Genomic DNA, 13,790 nt, shown 5'->3' with positions numbered 1-13,790 from the left:
AACCACCATCCGGATATGGAGAGAGAGAGAGAGAGAGAGAGAGAGAGAGAGAGAGAGAGAGAGAGAGAGAGAGAGAGAGAGAGAGAGAGAGAGAGAGAGAGAGAGAGAGAGAGAGAGAGAGAGAGAGAGAGAGAGAGAGAGAGAGAGAGAGAGAGAGAGATATATATATATATATATATATATATATATATATATATATATATATATATATATATATATATATATATATATATATATATATATGGGAGGAGGGTGCTGCTCTGTGTTGGGAGGGTAGAGCAAGGATGGGAAAAAGATATATATATATATATATATATATATATATATATATATATATATATATATATATATATATATATATATATATATATATATATATATATATATATATATATATATATATATACATACTTACACGAGCGTAAATCAAAAAGTAAAGAGAATTTTCTGAATAAATTTTACGAGGAAAATTCATTTTACTCTTTGATATCCAATATATATATATATATATATATATATATATATATATATATATATATATATATATATATATATATATATATATATATATATATATATATATATATATATAACAGGTAAATATTACATGCTTGGATTGAATACTTTCAGACGATAAGATTGCTCACACATCACAGCATGCTGATCAAAGTGGATCTCCACTCCCGCACAGAAACGCATGAGTAACGCTTGGCTGCGTCCATCAGATACCCAAGCAGCCCACAAATTGTCCAAATAGTTTTGCTGGTCACGTCGTCTTCTACCTGCCAAGAGCACCTATATAAGATCAGACATCCTCATGACGACTATGAGAACTCTCAATCGGAAAGCTTTAAAAAACACTCTATCTCAAAATATACACATATATACAGTATATCGATTATGGAATATCGAAGTGAGTAAATTTGAGCAATAATCCAAAGTGAAACCGCTTTTAGGGCTGTGCTTTACACCCGTACCGTTCCTTTTACCATCGAGCGCACGCCCCACCCGGTGTCATGAGACCACGGCAGTGAGAGCGCGGGCGCTCCGGCATGCGACGCCTGTCTGAGCCTGATGTCCCACAGAGCGCACTGCTCAAGGCCAGTTCGGAAGACTTGAAAACGTCACGCTCCTTCATGGATGTGCCAAGCGTCTCCCACCATGGCTTCGCCACCATCGAGGATCGAATCCTCCGCATCACGGGTTATTACGGCTACTACCCCGCGTGCTCGAGTCACAGGCGTGAGTACTTGGGTCGCACACTCACCACCTAGCTATGGCGTCACACACCCTGTGCGTGTGGTTAGATACTTTATAATACAATAATTTGGTGCTTTTGCCTTTATTTTTATTTGATGCAAATTAGACGAAGATGTGTTTTTTGAACAGATATCATGGGGTTGAGAATGTAACCAATTGGAAGAATCTCGCGTGTTGTGTATTCTACATGAGCAAATGCTTGGGATCTTGATGTATGACATGGTAAAAGTTTTAATTATTACATAATATTAAGTTTTGTTGCAAATGAACCACAGAAAGGACTTTGTGCAGTCTCTGTAGTCTCAGTGTTGGACACCATTGCATTAATTTAGCCTGATATACTGTACAAGATTATATATCAACATAAATATATATATATATATATATATATATATATATATATATATATATATATGTATATATATATATATATATATATATATATATGTATATATATATGTATATATATATATATATATATATATATATATATATATATATATGTCTGTGCGGTATTATAATTGGATTGCTCTTCCTTTTATCTGCTGTGACACTGATGATAAGTGAGGAACGTGCGTCACTGTGGTTACGGAAGCAGACAGGTTATAAAGTAGTAGAATTGCAATTCAAAAACCTTTGATCCTTGAATTTTTTGGGTTTTAGGCTTCCGCTAAAATATCCTAGGTTTCCCTGCCCCCAATAACTGAAGTATATCTATAGTAAAAGATAAAGTGTTAATTTGAGGTCGGAAATTGCAAATCTCATTGAAGGCTGATATATATATATATATATATATATATATATATATATATATATATATATATATATATATATATATATATATATATATATATATATATATATATATATATATATATATGGATTTGATTTCATGCACCATGCTCTTTACAGAGTGTTGGTGCTGCCAACTGACAAGGGTTATATTGGGTGGTTTGCCATTGCACGCTTTATCCTAATGCTGAGTGTCAAGCAAGGAAGCAGCGCATACCATTTTTAAGGTCTTTGGTAAGACTCGACCAGGGTTTGGACCACTGATCTCCAAACTTAAAGTGGACACTCTAACCATTATGCCACCGAGTGTAGTCATCTTATATCTAAAGCACCTTCTCAACAATGATTCAGTCACTCACTGATATAAATGTTTAGTACCTTCTAAGTGGGCTGGAAAGCTGAAATTTGGCATACAGAATCAACTCGAAGCCAATATCTCATGAAAAATAAAAAACAGTCAGAAAATTTCCATAAATGAAAATATCAGCGAATAAATGTTAGCCATTGCAGGCTCGCTCTGTTCACTGTGGATCACGTGATCCAAGACAATGGATAAAGAAATGGAATGCTTCACAGAATGTTGCCATGGTAACAATTGATATATTCAGCTGCATTCACCAACCTTTTTCTTTCATTTTAAGCAGTGGACATGAAAGGTTGTGCAGTGAAGACCAGAACCTTTTCTTCACCCAATGGTCAAGGTCACTTCACCTTGACCCAATGGTCAATTCACCCAATGGTCATTGGTCAAGGCCAATGATACTTACTCTCGAACTAGTTGCTAGACAACACTAACACATACCTTTTCCACCTCTTATTTTATAACATTTGCAGTATTTACTTTAAAAATTACTACAACTGTAAACTTTAAAATAAAGAGCTCATTCTAATCACTAATTATTGATTTGCTTGAGTTATTTATTTATCTGAGCTGCTGATGGAATGCAAGCATAATACACTTTATCAACTATGTAAAGTTTATCAACTATGTAAAACTACTTTATCAACTTCCTCACAATCCACATCTTCACATAAATAATGCTTATATTTATTATGTATGTACAGTTTGTAGGATGCACCCGAGTCGTTGCTTGTAGTGTGCAACAAGCATGCCCTACTAGTACTGTACTGGCAAGTACTACCAAGCATGCCCCATAGTACTGTAGCATAGCAAACCAATTGTTCAAATTTTCATAAAAGCACCAAAATTGGTACACATGTAGAATAATGTATTCCGAACAATTCTAGATATGGAGCCACCTGAGATTTTGCCTTGGTCAGCTTTGGCATGCTAGCATGCTGGTCAGCTTTGGCTGACCAAGGCACAATCTCGGGTGGCTCCATATCTAGAATTGTTAGGAATACATTATTCTACATGTATACCAATTTTGGTGCTTTTATGAAAATTTGAACAATTGATCTGAAATATCAGACTATGCTGCTGGACTATCAATAGTAACAGCTTTAACTAACTCGCTCATATAATTTTTCAGTACTTTCTAGGTGGGTTAGAAAGCCTCAATTTTGCATACAGATGTAACTGAAATACAAGATTGCAGAAAAATGTCCGTAAATTAAAAAATAAACCAATGTCACCCGCAGGGTGACCCGTATCTTGCCAAAAGGTGACCACGTGTGACATCTTTAAGGTCACACTGAGGTGAACAGAGCTGCTATCCACCAGGAGCGACTCCTTGAGGAATATCTGCCTACGAGAGATTCCGATGAGAATCGTTCTACAGAGTAACCATGAAAAATATGCGTTTGCCTCATAACGTCACCAAATGATGTCATAATGTCTCAAGCTTGACATATCTCGAAAGCACTCATCCAGGTGTTCAATTTGAGGTACTACACGATATGGTTCCTAAAACTTGAAAATTTGACCTTGGGGTCAAATATGTTTGACCTGAGGCGCTAACCATGAAGGTCAAGGCCAATCACCCCCAAAAATTAATCAGCTGAGCGCCAGACCATGAACTATATTCCCATGAAGTTTGAAGACGATCCGATCAAAATTACTCAAAAAATAAGGGTTTCGTCGACTCCCCTGATTTGCGACAAAGTGACCTTGACCTTTGACCTTGACCTTCAAAATTTTGTGCACTGAAAGGGACCTCTATAGGCCTCTGATATGCGAAGTTACAAAAATTTCCAATGATAACTGTGCTCTGCAGAAATTTTTTAATGTGATTACAGACAAACAAAAAAAAAAACTTACAAGCTGACTAACATATCTTGCAAAAACTTCGTTTTGGCAAGATAATAAAATAAAAGTTGGCCGGTGAGGCCTCGCTTCCATTGACGGAGGGCCACATGACCAAAAACAATGGCCTGCCTGCAATGAATCACTCATCCGAAAGTTGATCATCCGGTAGAGAATTGAACCAAACCAGATGTAGGATCGTTATCTCACTTGCAGCCTTTTATAAAATCGTTGATAATCCATATTCAATCGGCGTATCAAAAAGGAAAGATGCAAACTTAACATGATGATAACTCATATTAGCTCTGCTCTTAAAGACATGCAACATGGGAACAGCTACAAGAATATGTTAATTACTTTGTTTTTGACTTGGTTCACAGGATCATAGGATCTGCCACTTAACGTTTGCCTGTGACATAGAGTGGTAATCTCCACAACTTTACTTTGCTTCGCAACCCATAACAGTATAAACTAGAGGGGGAGCACGTGGTAGAGTGCAAAACCTCCGCCGCCAATACTGCTAGGTCACTCAAGTGAACCTGATATCCTATTCATTCAATTTGATGTCAACAGTGCTCACAGAGTTATAGTTTGCAACTTTCCCTTTTACTTTTAACTTTTACATAATCAATTCATTCTTCATAACTCGATTCCTTGAGACAGAAATTGATTTTACGTGGCTATATCCACCTGAAGTTCCAAAATCAGCCACAGTTATAATTTTGGCATGTTTTTTTTGTTGGAAATCACTTATAACATGATGAAATACAAAAAAAATCGAAATTTGGTTGAAAAAAAAGTTTCAAAATATTTTTATTTTCTCTAACAATTTTTTGTTTTGGGGGGGGGGGTTGGAAATAATGTAAAACATGTAGAAATGCAAAAAAAATATTCAAATATCTTTTCAAAATGGCCGCCATAGCGGCCATATTGGGCTTTGGACCAAGTCCAAAATCTAATGGCATGATTCTTTGACCATACCTAATCCCCCCACCAAGTTTCGTCGAAATCCGTCAAGGAGTTTTTTCCGTAATACTGTTCACAAACAAACAAACAAGCAGTCATAGACTGGTACTTACGAAATCGTCAACTTGACCTCTGACCTTGTCTAATAAAAGCTGTCTCTGGAGAAGGTAGCGACGCAAACCAGAAGTTTCTATGATGATTCTGTACCAATCCATCAAAAATCGAATGTTTTGGATGTTTGACCTCACTGTGACCTTGACCTTTGACCGATTTTGACCAAAATCTAATCAGCGCTAGCCACCACCCTCCTGAATCACGTGGTGTAATTTGACATTGGTAGCTTCTTCCATTCTCGAGTTATCTGTACCAAACCATCAAAAATCGAATATTTGACCTCACTGTGACCTTGACCTTTGACCGATTTTGACCAAAATCTAATCAGCGCTAGCCATCACCCTCCTGAATCACGTGGTGTAATTTGACATTGGTAGCTTCTTCCCTTCTTGAGTTATCGTGCCTACAAACAAACACACAAACAGAAACGGAAGTCATCAATATACTTACGAAATTTTAGATTTCGTAAGTAACAAACAAACAAACAAACAGAAAGGGGTGAAAACAGTAACCTCCGATCTTCGATGGCAGAGGTTAATTAAATAATTCTCGGATCCAGATCCGGATTCGGATCTTCACAAAAATCTAATCAATTCGTCCTTGCGATACACCCAACCTGTCCACCAAGTTTCGTCCGGATCCGTGCACAACTTTTTGAGATACCCTGTACACAAACAGACAGACAAACACACAGAAAGGGGTGAAAACAGAGTCACCTTCACCTTTGGTGGCAGAGGTAAAAACACCTGGACCATATTCTATTTACAGAGCGTTGATGCTGCCGAAGCAGTTCCTTGGCAACGGTTATACTGGGTGGTTTGCCATTGTCTTCTCAGCATTGTTTGTCCTCTTAAATGCTGAGTGTTAACAATATAAAGAATGGTATTATTTTATAACTTTTGATCTTTTTGCATTAAATTTTCTTTTCATTACTGTGACATGTTAAATACAGAGCTCATTCTGATCACTCATTCTTGATTTAATTAACTGCTTGCAGAATGCAAGCACAATCCACTTCATCTGAAACATAAGGTTCATATTTATGTCCAGACGTAGGAGGCACATGTGCAATATCTGCAAGCATGCCCCACTTTATAATATAATACATGGTGGCCCAAAAGTCTGGAGCCAGAAGGTTAATATTGCATCAAGTAAAAAAATACATGTATGAACCAGATGGACTTTGTAGAGGTAGAAGTGATGTTTCTTTAGAATCCGGTGGATGGAACTCCTGCTGACGCTTGTCTCCTGAGACAACTTTCTTGTGGACATTCTTGGGCTATGCTGGAGGTGATCCAAGACAATTGTTGTTGTTGTTTTGTAATCGGTTGCACTTCTTGGAAGGCATCTACAAGGATGGTCTTGAACATCTTCCGTTTCTTTGAATCACTTAATATCCTTGGCATAAATTGATCAGTTTAAAGAGCCTGGCCTTCCACTCGTCAAAACAAGCTCTACTCTTTCATCATTTTACTTCTGCCACCAAAGGGGGACATAGGTTATGTTTTCACCCTTGTCTGTTTGTCTCTGTTTATGAGTAGGTTGTGGACTGATTTGGAAGAAATTTGGTGCCCAGGTTATTTGTGTAACAAGGACGAAATGGTTAGATTTTGGTGAGGATCCGGATAAGGACGCTACTTTGAAGTGATTCTTCACCAATGATAAAGGGCCAAAAATGATATATAGCACGATATCTTAAAAAGTTGTTGATGGATAGGGACGAAACTTGGTGAGCAGATTGGGTGTGTGACAAGGAAGAATTGATTAGATTTTGGTGAAGATCTGGATCCAGATCCAACTACTACAATTTTTTCAGTGATTCTTAACCATTGAGTGATGGGGCTAAAAATGATATGCTGTATAAAGTTTCATTTAAAGAAATGTTCAAAAATGTACCTGTAATTACATTTTTTTGGATTTGACTTTTTCTTCTGCCCAAGGGCCTTTGGAGGCAGGGCCAAAATGATACTGCTCTTGCACCTTCTTGCCATGTGGTGATCATAACGACCAAGTTTGGTGAATTTCTGCACAACCGTTTAGGAGGAGACAGCGTGATGGACAGAGGGAGAGACAGACAGACAGACAGAGCCAATTACAATTTCCCCCAATTTTTTTTCAAAAAGTGCAGATAATGAGTTATCCCTTACATCCTGAAGAAATTACAAATTGCTGTCAGTTTCAGTCCAGTGTCAAGCCTGGCTGGCTAACTAGTTCATGAAAGGGTTTGACCCAAAATGTTCCGTGGCTGACCCCACAAATTATTGGAAATAATTGGTGCTGTTAAAGAAGATTTAGGCATCTACATTTATGGTAAAATCATTGGAATAATTTCCAGCATTTAATGTTTTTTTTTTTCTTCAAAGAAACCCAATAAATCATCTTATTTGTCTCACATGAAAAGCCAGACGATCAAAGCATTCGTACATGAGCTGAAATGCCATTGAATTTATTACTGGAGAGGAACTCAGCAATCAATGTTGTGTTCGTGTATTCCAGCGATTGCATGAAGGCCAAGTTAAGGGCATCGCAAGGATCCTGCCACACTATGAATTAATAAATAAATCAATGAATGTCCTTCTAAACCATTAAAGAAAAATGCATTTATAAGGTTACTCCATGTCTATTACAATTGGAATACATTATTGTTGTATCTCTGATGATCTGTATCTCCATATCTTTCTACCTTTCTGTATATATATATATATATATATATATATATATATATATATATATATATATATATATATATATATATATATATATATATATATATACATATATATATATAATACAAACATAAACAGAAGCATATATATATATATATATATATATATATATATATATATATATATATATATATATATATATATATCAAAACATATGGAGTATATGCCTGGTGTTGACTTCATGGTAAGGATTGTGGACTTGGGATCCAAGGATCCTGGGTTCAAATCCCATTCGTTGTTGAATTAATAACAGGTGGGGTTGACTCTGCCTGTCATCCTTCCGAGGTCAGCAAAATGATGCCAGCTTGCTGTTATCATGTGTCAGAGTGACGACCCGTCCAGGATTGTGCACAATAGCCAAGGAAACTGCTTAGGCAGCACCAACGCTCTGCATTGAGTATAATCTCAATGGGGAGATGGATGACCAAATTCGTCATTTATACATGAGATGCACAGCCTGACTATTATCGTGAGCATTTCCGTGGATTATCTCACAGTAAAACTACTTAATCCGCAAAGAGCAACCATCTCTCTGCCACGCAGATGATTGTTCCTGCTTCTGCAAACCATTTAACCAGAAGCGTCCAGAGACAAACACTGCCTGGAGGTGTCCGGAGACAAACATCACCAGGCTACGTCTAGAGACAAACTCCCATCTAGACATAAATACCGCTTGGACACATTTGGAGACAAACGCCACCCGGATGCGTCTGGAGACAAACTCCCGTCTGGACGCAATTTCTGCCTGGACATGTTCAGAGACAAATGCCACCCAGACGCATATGGAGCCAAGATGTCCAGAGAAAAAGTCTCATCCAGACACGTTCGGAGACAAACTCCCATCTGGACATAAACACCACCTGGACGTGTTCAGAGACAAACTCTGACTGAACGTGTTGGATGAACCACTCGCCAAGGACGGAGCATGAACCACTCACTCAGGATGACGGAGCATGAACCACTCACTCAGGGTGACCGAGAATGAACCACTCACTCAGGGTGACGGAGCACGAACCACTCGCTCAGGGTGACCGAGAATGAACCACTCACTCAGGATGACGGAGCACGAACCACTCGCTCAGAGTGACCGAGAATGAACCACTCACTCAGGGTGATTGAGCATGAACCACTTGCTCTGAATGACTTGGCATGGCAAAAGCATCCACAGTGAGTGAACCATTCACTCGGAATGGCGTAGCGCAGCAGTACAAACGAAAATGGGTGTTCGGCAAGTGGCTTAAGCACTCAAGCAAGCTCTCCAATTAATTGGTTGATAAGGAGTGGTTGTACAGGCTGTTGCTGCATACCATATAGAATCCCTTTATCTTTAAAGCTGGTCTTTACCGCACATGGAACAGTTAATGAAATAGAATAAATTTGTTCAAATAATAACTTTATGCACAAAATAGTTTCTGCTTAATGCAGAACAACCATGGCGACATCGCAAAGTTCAATTGCCCATGAAATAAACATTGCATAAAATCCGCCGTGTTGCCTGCTCGTCTGTGTATGCGTCATGTGGTACATCATTCAGGGTTTGCAAAAACGTTATAACTTCATTTTAAATCATTAATTTTTCACCAGATTTGCTTTGATTCACTGTGGAGTACCTCAGGAAACCTCCGACAATATAGACACAGATCTGGCAGACGCTATGGATGTGCAGTCCCTCTGGGGGACCGGGCGCAAGGTCTCGCAGTGAATGCATGATATTGTTACGGTTGTGGAAATTTGCATTACACCATAAAGAGTCCTCAGGTGAGATATATCGGTAAGTTCATGTGTAGTTAGTCCAAACCCGTTGTATAGAGGGAATATGTGTAATTCATCTGGGCTGTGACGCTTTGAATTCACCATTTTTCTTTCTCGATTGTTATTTTGGACCATTAAGCCGCCAACAACTCAAACAGCCACTACCTTTACCTTCACAACTCCATCCCGCAAACATCGCTTCACCGCCATTCCCAAACAACGCCCGCCAACCACCATATCACCACAGCAAACCCCCACCACCTTCGCCTATCTCCTTCTACAACCATCGACCACACCACCAGTCAACACCAAACGTCGTGCTGTCCAGGGCCCGTTCGGTAATTGATGCCAAACGCGTCGAGCCGCGGGTACGAATGCGTTCCTCTCACAGAGAAATTCGGATCAGGAAGGCTTCACCCCCCCCCTTTTTCTCCGTCCAATGGGCGAGCATCGGGCGGTATGGCCCCACCTCCAAGCGCGATGAATGTGAATTCCTCTCAGGAAGGAATTCGGATCAAAAAAAGCTCACGCCACTTTTTGCCACACCAATGGCCGAACAGAGGGTGGCGTGGCCCCGCCTCCAATCGCGTTTTGATCCTGAAATCTGCATACAGGCTCCTCCTCCGGTCTATAAAGACGCGAGCACAAGGCGACTCGGGGGTTCCACATGGCTGGTCGGAGCGAGTGAAGAGTTCGAGTTCGAGTCGAGTGAATACGGCGGTCGGCATCGAGGTTGCCATGTGGGGGTCGCTCGTCTCGTCGTTGGTGCCATCTCGTCGCGGGGTCCAAGCCAGCCAGCCATTCCCCTCTCCCTGAGCATCAGCAATTCCTCTCCCCCCCCATCTGCGCTGAGATAGTGCCGGGGGGGCCCCATTCCTCCCCTACCCTAAACGTGGTGCCAACCAAACTGCTTGCGCGGAGCATGTCGGAGAGGGCTCGCCGACCACGCCAGGGGCACGGAGTCGGGGCGCAGCGGCGCGGACATTGCGGCTTGCCTGCCATCACGTCACGAGGACGCGGGTAAGACCTTCTCGGTCTCGTGGACCTGGCTGCTCCTCCAGGTTCCACGCACATTTTGTCCACGGACCTGTCTGCCTCCTTGCCTGTGAGGGTGGCTTTCTTTCCTTTGCTTTTTGGAATGAGTGATGTGGCACCGAGTCCCGACAAGTAGAACTGTATAAGTGTTGTAAATAATTGCCCTTTTATTTGGTCGTATTGCATTTGCTTTTGTTGCATTACTGTATGACTGTGAATACGTGCTTGTCTGTGTGTTTGTAAATAAAGTGCTTGCTTGTTGAACTGTTTCCCGCTTTGCTTCGTCTCCTTCCTTTTATTGAATCTCCATCTTGCATCACGTAAGGGATTGATAGTGGGTTTAAAACGCCCGGTAAATAATTGGAACCGTCAAGGTCGACGATAACTCCGCTCGGTTATCCCTGTAGTACGGAACGAGCCGCTTAAGCGGTTCGTGTCCGGAGTCGACCTGTGGCGTGGTACAACTCCTCGGTACGCTACTCGCGCGAGCACTTAGGTAAATCGACCATTTGGCGATCGGACCCTATTTCGCGCGGGTAGAATGCGGACTGAGTTGTGGTGAGGTTAAACCCCCACCCGTGACTGGCTCCGGGCGGTAGTTCCCGGAGGGTCATGACTGAATTGTCCGTTCCGGTGGGCGAGGCGGCCGCTTTTGGCTACACGCGGTCATTCGCACGCCGGCGGGCGCGAATTCGCAACAATATCATATAGCTCAAAGAAGCTCGTTAATCTTGGCACGTTCCTAAATTTTTTGTTCACTCAAAATAATTATCCAAACAATGGACCAAGATAACTTTTATGCATCGGAAATTTCACATTTTCTTGTGCATGTATGGAGGAGGAGCGAACATAGCCTTGCTTGCTTAAAATAAATCGGTATATCGGCTTAGTTACGAGACTTGTTTATTTATTTAAATTATCACATTTCACTCCAGATTTGGACACTTATTTAATCCGGATGATATCCGATCCTCAAAACCGAAATAATATTTTGATGATATACTTTAATTAGTCCCTGAGAGTCGAATGTGGAAAATTGTATCATATAATGCATGAATCGCTCCAAGCTCCTAATTTGAAAATGATAGCACTTACAAAAGTGATGATAACAGCAATTTGGAGCTTTTATTAACAGGCATTTGATAATATGAGTGAGGAAAGTGGAAAAAAACAACTATCGTGAAGAAATCGTTGTGGTCTGTTCCAAGTCAAAGCATGGTTGAGCAGGCCAAAAATCATGGCGGCTTCAGACCCCAGCGAGGTTATCTAGGATACGCCTTCAGACCCCATATCCAGCGGTGATCGAGGATGCGCCTGATAATGGATATAATTATATAAGGCCGTTAATTAGTTTCAAAAGGAGTGTTTTAATTAACCTAAACACCCAATTTTCAGTTGTGCTGTTAGGTTGTGCTGTTCAGGTCGCTAGGTTTCATAGTTTTGGAGTTATGGAGGAGACACACTGACACACATTGTCATTTATTCATTCAGGTATGTATCTGTGTATCTATCTATTTTGATCTATCTTCATGTATCTGTATATCTATCTATATGTACCTGTCCATTTATCTCTGGATGTATCTCCATCTTTGTATCTCTGATAATTGTGTGTCTCTTGTGATATCCCTGAGCCAGCCACACTTTTCTCATTCCCTGTCCCCCCCTATCCTCCCCCCCACACCCCTCCAATTAAATTAGGTCATTAGTTCGCTTTGATGGATTTATTTAATCTGGTGTTCGTGTAGTGTAGGCATGATGGGCGAAATTACCTCCTCTGGCCTAAAATTATCTTGTGATTTTCCTTGTGATGTGCAATGCATAAATCTCTAAATAATTATACTTCATGTTTTTCTTTCATTATCTCCTTTTCACAAGGCTGCGGGGTAGGATCATTGACTGAGAACGCGGCTGTGCCGCTCATGCAATGCACTCTGTAGATTTGCGCAATAATTTGGAATTTATTCACGATGCAGGCAATAGCTTGACTCCTCTTCGCGAAGGACACTGTGGGATCTTTAATGTCCACCAACTAATGTGGCAGACCAGATGCCCAGTTTAACCTTCATTCGAGGGACAGCACAAACATTGATGAATCACCATGCCTTTGAAACACCAGGATGACAATTTATAGCTTGGTCGGGATTCAAACCCAGACGAATGTGCATACCTCCTGGCCATCATAAAACACATTATTAAAACATTTTATCATGCATCATCAAGTTCACCGCATGAGTTCATGCATTTTTATATTTTCAACCCCAGCTTGTCATTGAGAATGTTTTACATAGTTGTAATATGGCTCCGTAAATAATTAGTCAAGTAATGATTGGGCTCTGCAATTAATTTGGTGGGATTCCCATGAGATGTGAAAACCAAGCGGCAGCATCTCAGAAGAACAGGAATGTATTGTGATGTCACACTATTGTTTATGCACACATTGAGCATTAAATATAAAACCGCTCGCCACCGCCTTCCTCCACTGCTGAGACTTGGTTCAGAACCTAAGCAGTAATTGAATCTACTGTTTGTTTTACATAGGGCCTACTATATATGCACAGTGGGTTTGCGCTCACCATCGGGTTTAATATCCGAAACCTGCTTGAACAAGAAGTTCATTGTGCTCGTGGGCATTGATGCTGCAGATATATTCCATCGGTGATGCAGAAATTTGAATGAGCCCTTCAGATAAAGGACAGTATGAAGGTTAACAAAACTGCTGGAAAAAATGGCGATTTATTGTATAGTTACATTGGCAATGGCATTTCTCTTTGTATTCATCTGCAAACATGGGCAATTAATTTTGTCCCCAGGCAATGATCTACATCAAAATGACGGACAGGTTTGAAATGTAAACGGACACTTTTCAACATTCAAACGCACACTGGCACCCTTGCCCTTTGCAGGGATGACCTGGCATTAAGTAATTACCTTGGTACAGT

At 40.3% G+C, this 13,790-nt stretch overlaps 1 protein-coding gene across 1 annotated transcript in view; it reads left to right on the top strand.

Annotated features, from left to right (window-relative positions):
• The first annotated feature begins 1,021 nt into the window (after window positions 1–1,021).
• The window catches only part of SLC35F4 (solute carrier family 35 member F4), a 95,072-nt gene continuing 82,303 nt past the window's right edge, over window positions 1,022–13,790 (top strand). Inside the window, exon 1 of the mRNA XM_085877439.1 lies at window positions 1,022–1,242. Coding sequence (XP_085733565.1) covers window positions 1,053–1,242 — 190 coding nt within the window. The 5' untranslated portion in view covers window positions 1,022–1,052. The remainder of the gene's footprint in view (window positions 1,243–13,790) is intronic.

Source organism: Eptatretus burgeri, chromosome 4 (genome assembly GCF_056783735.1).
Source record: "Eptatretus burgeri isolate ZD-2024b chromosome 4, Ebu_testis_v1, whole genome shotgun sequence".
NCBI classification, from domain to species: Eukaryota; Metazoa; Chordata; class Myxini; order Myxiniformes; family Myxinidae; genus Eptatretus; species Eptatretus burgeri.
The sequence above is the reverse complement of the archived record's forward strand: the minus strand, read 5'-3'. Positions and strand labels throughout refer to the sequence as shown.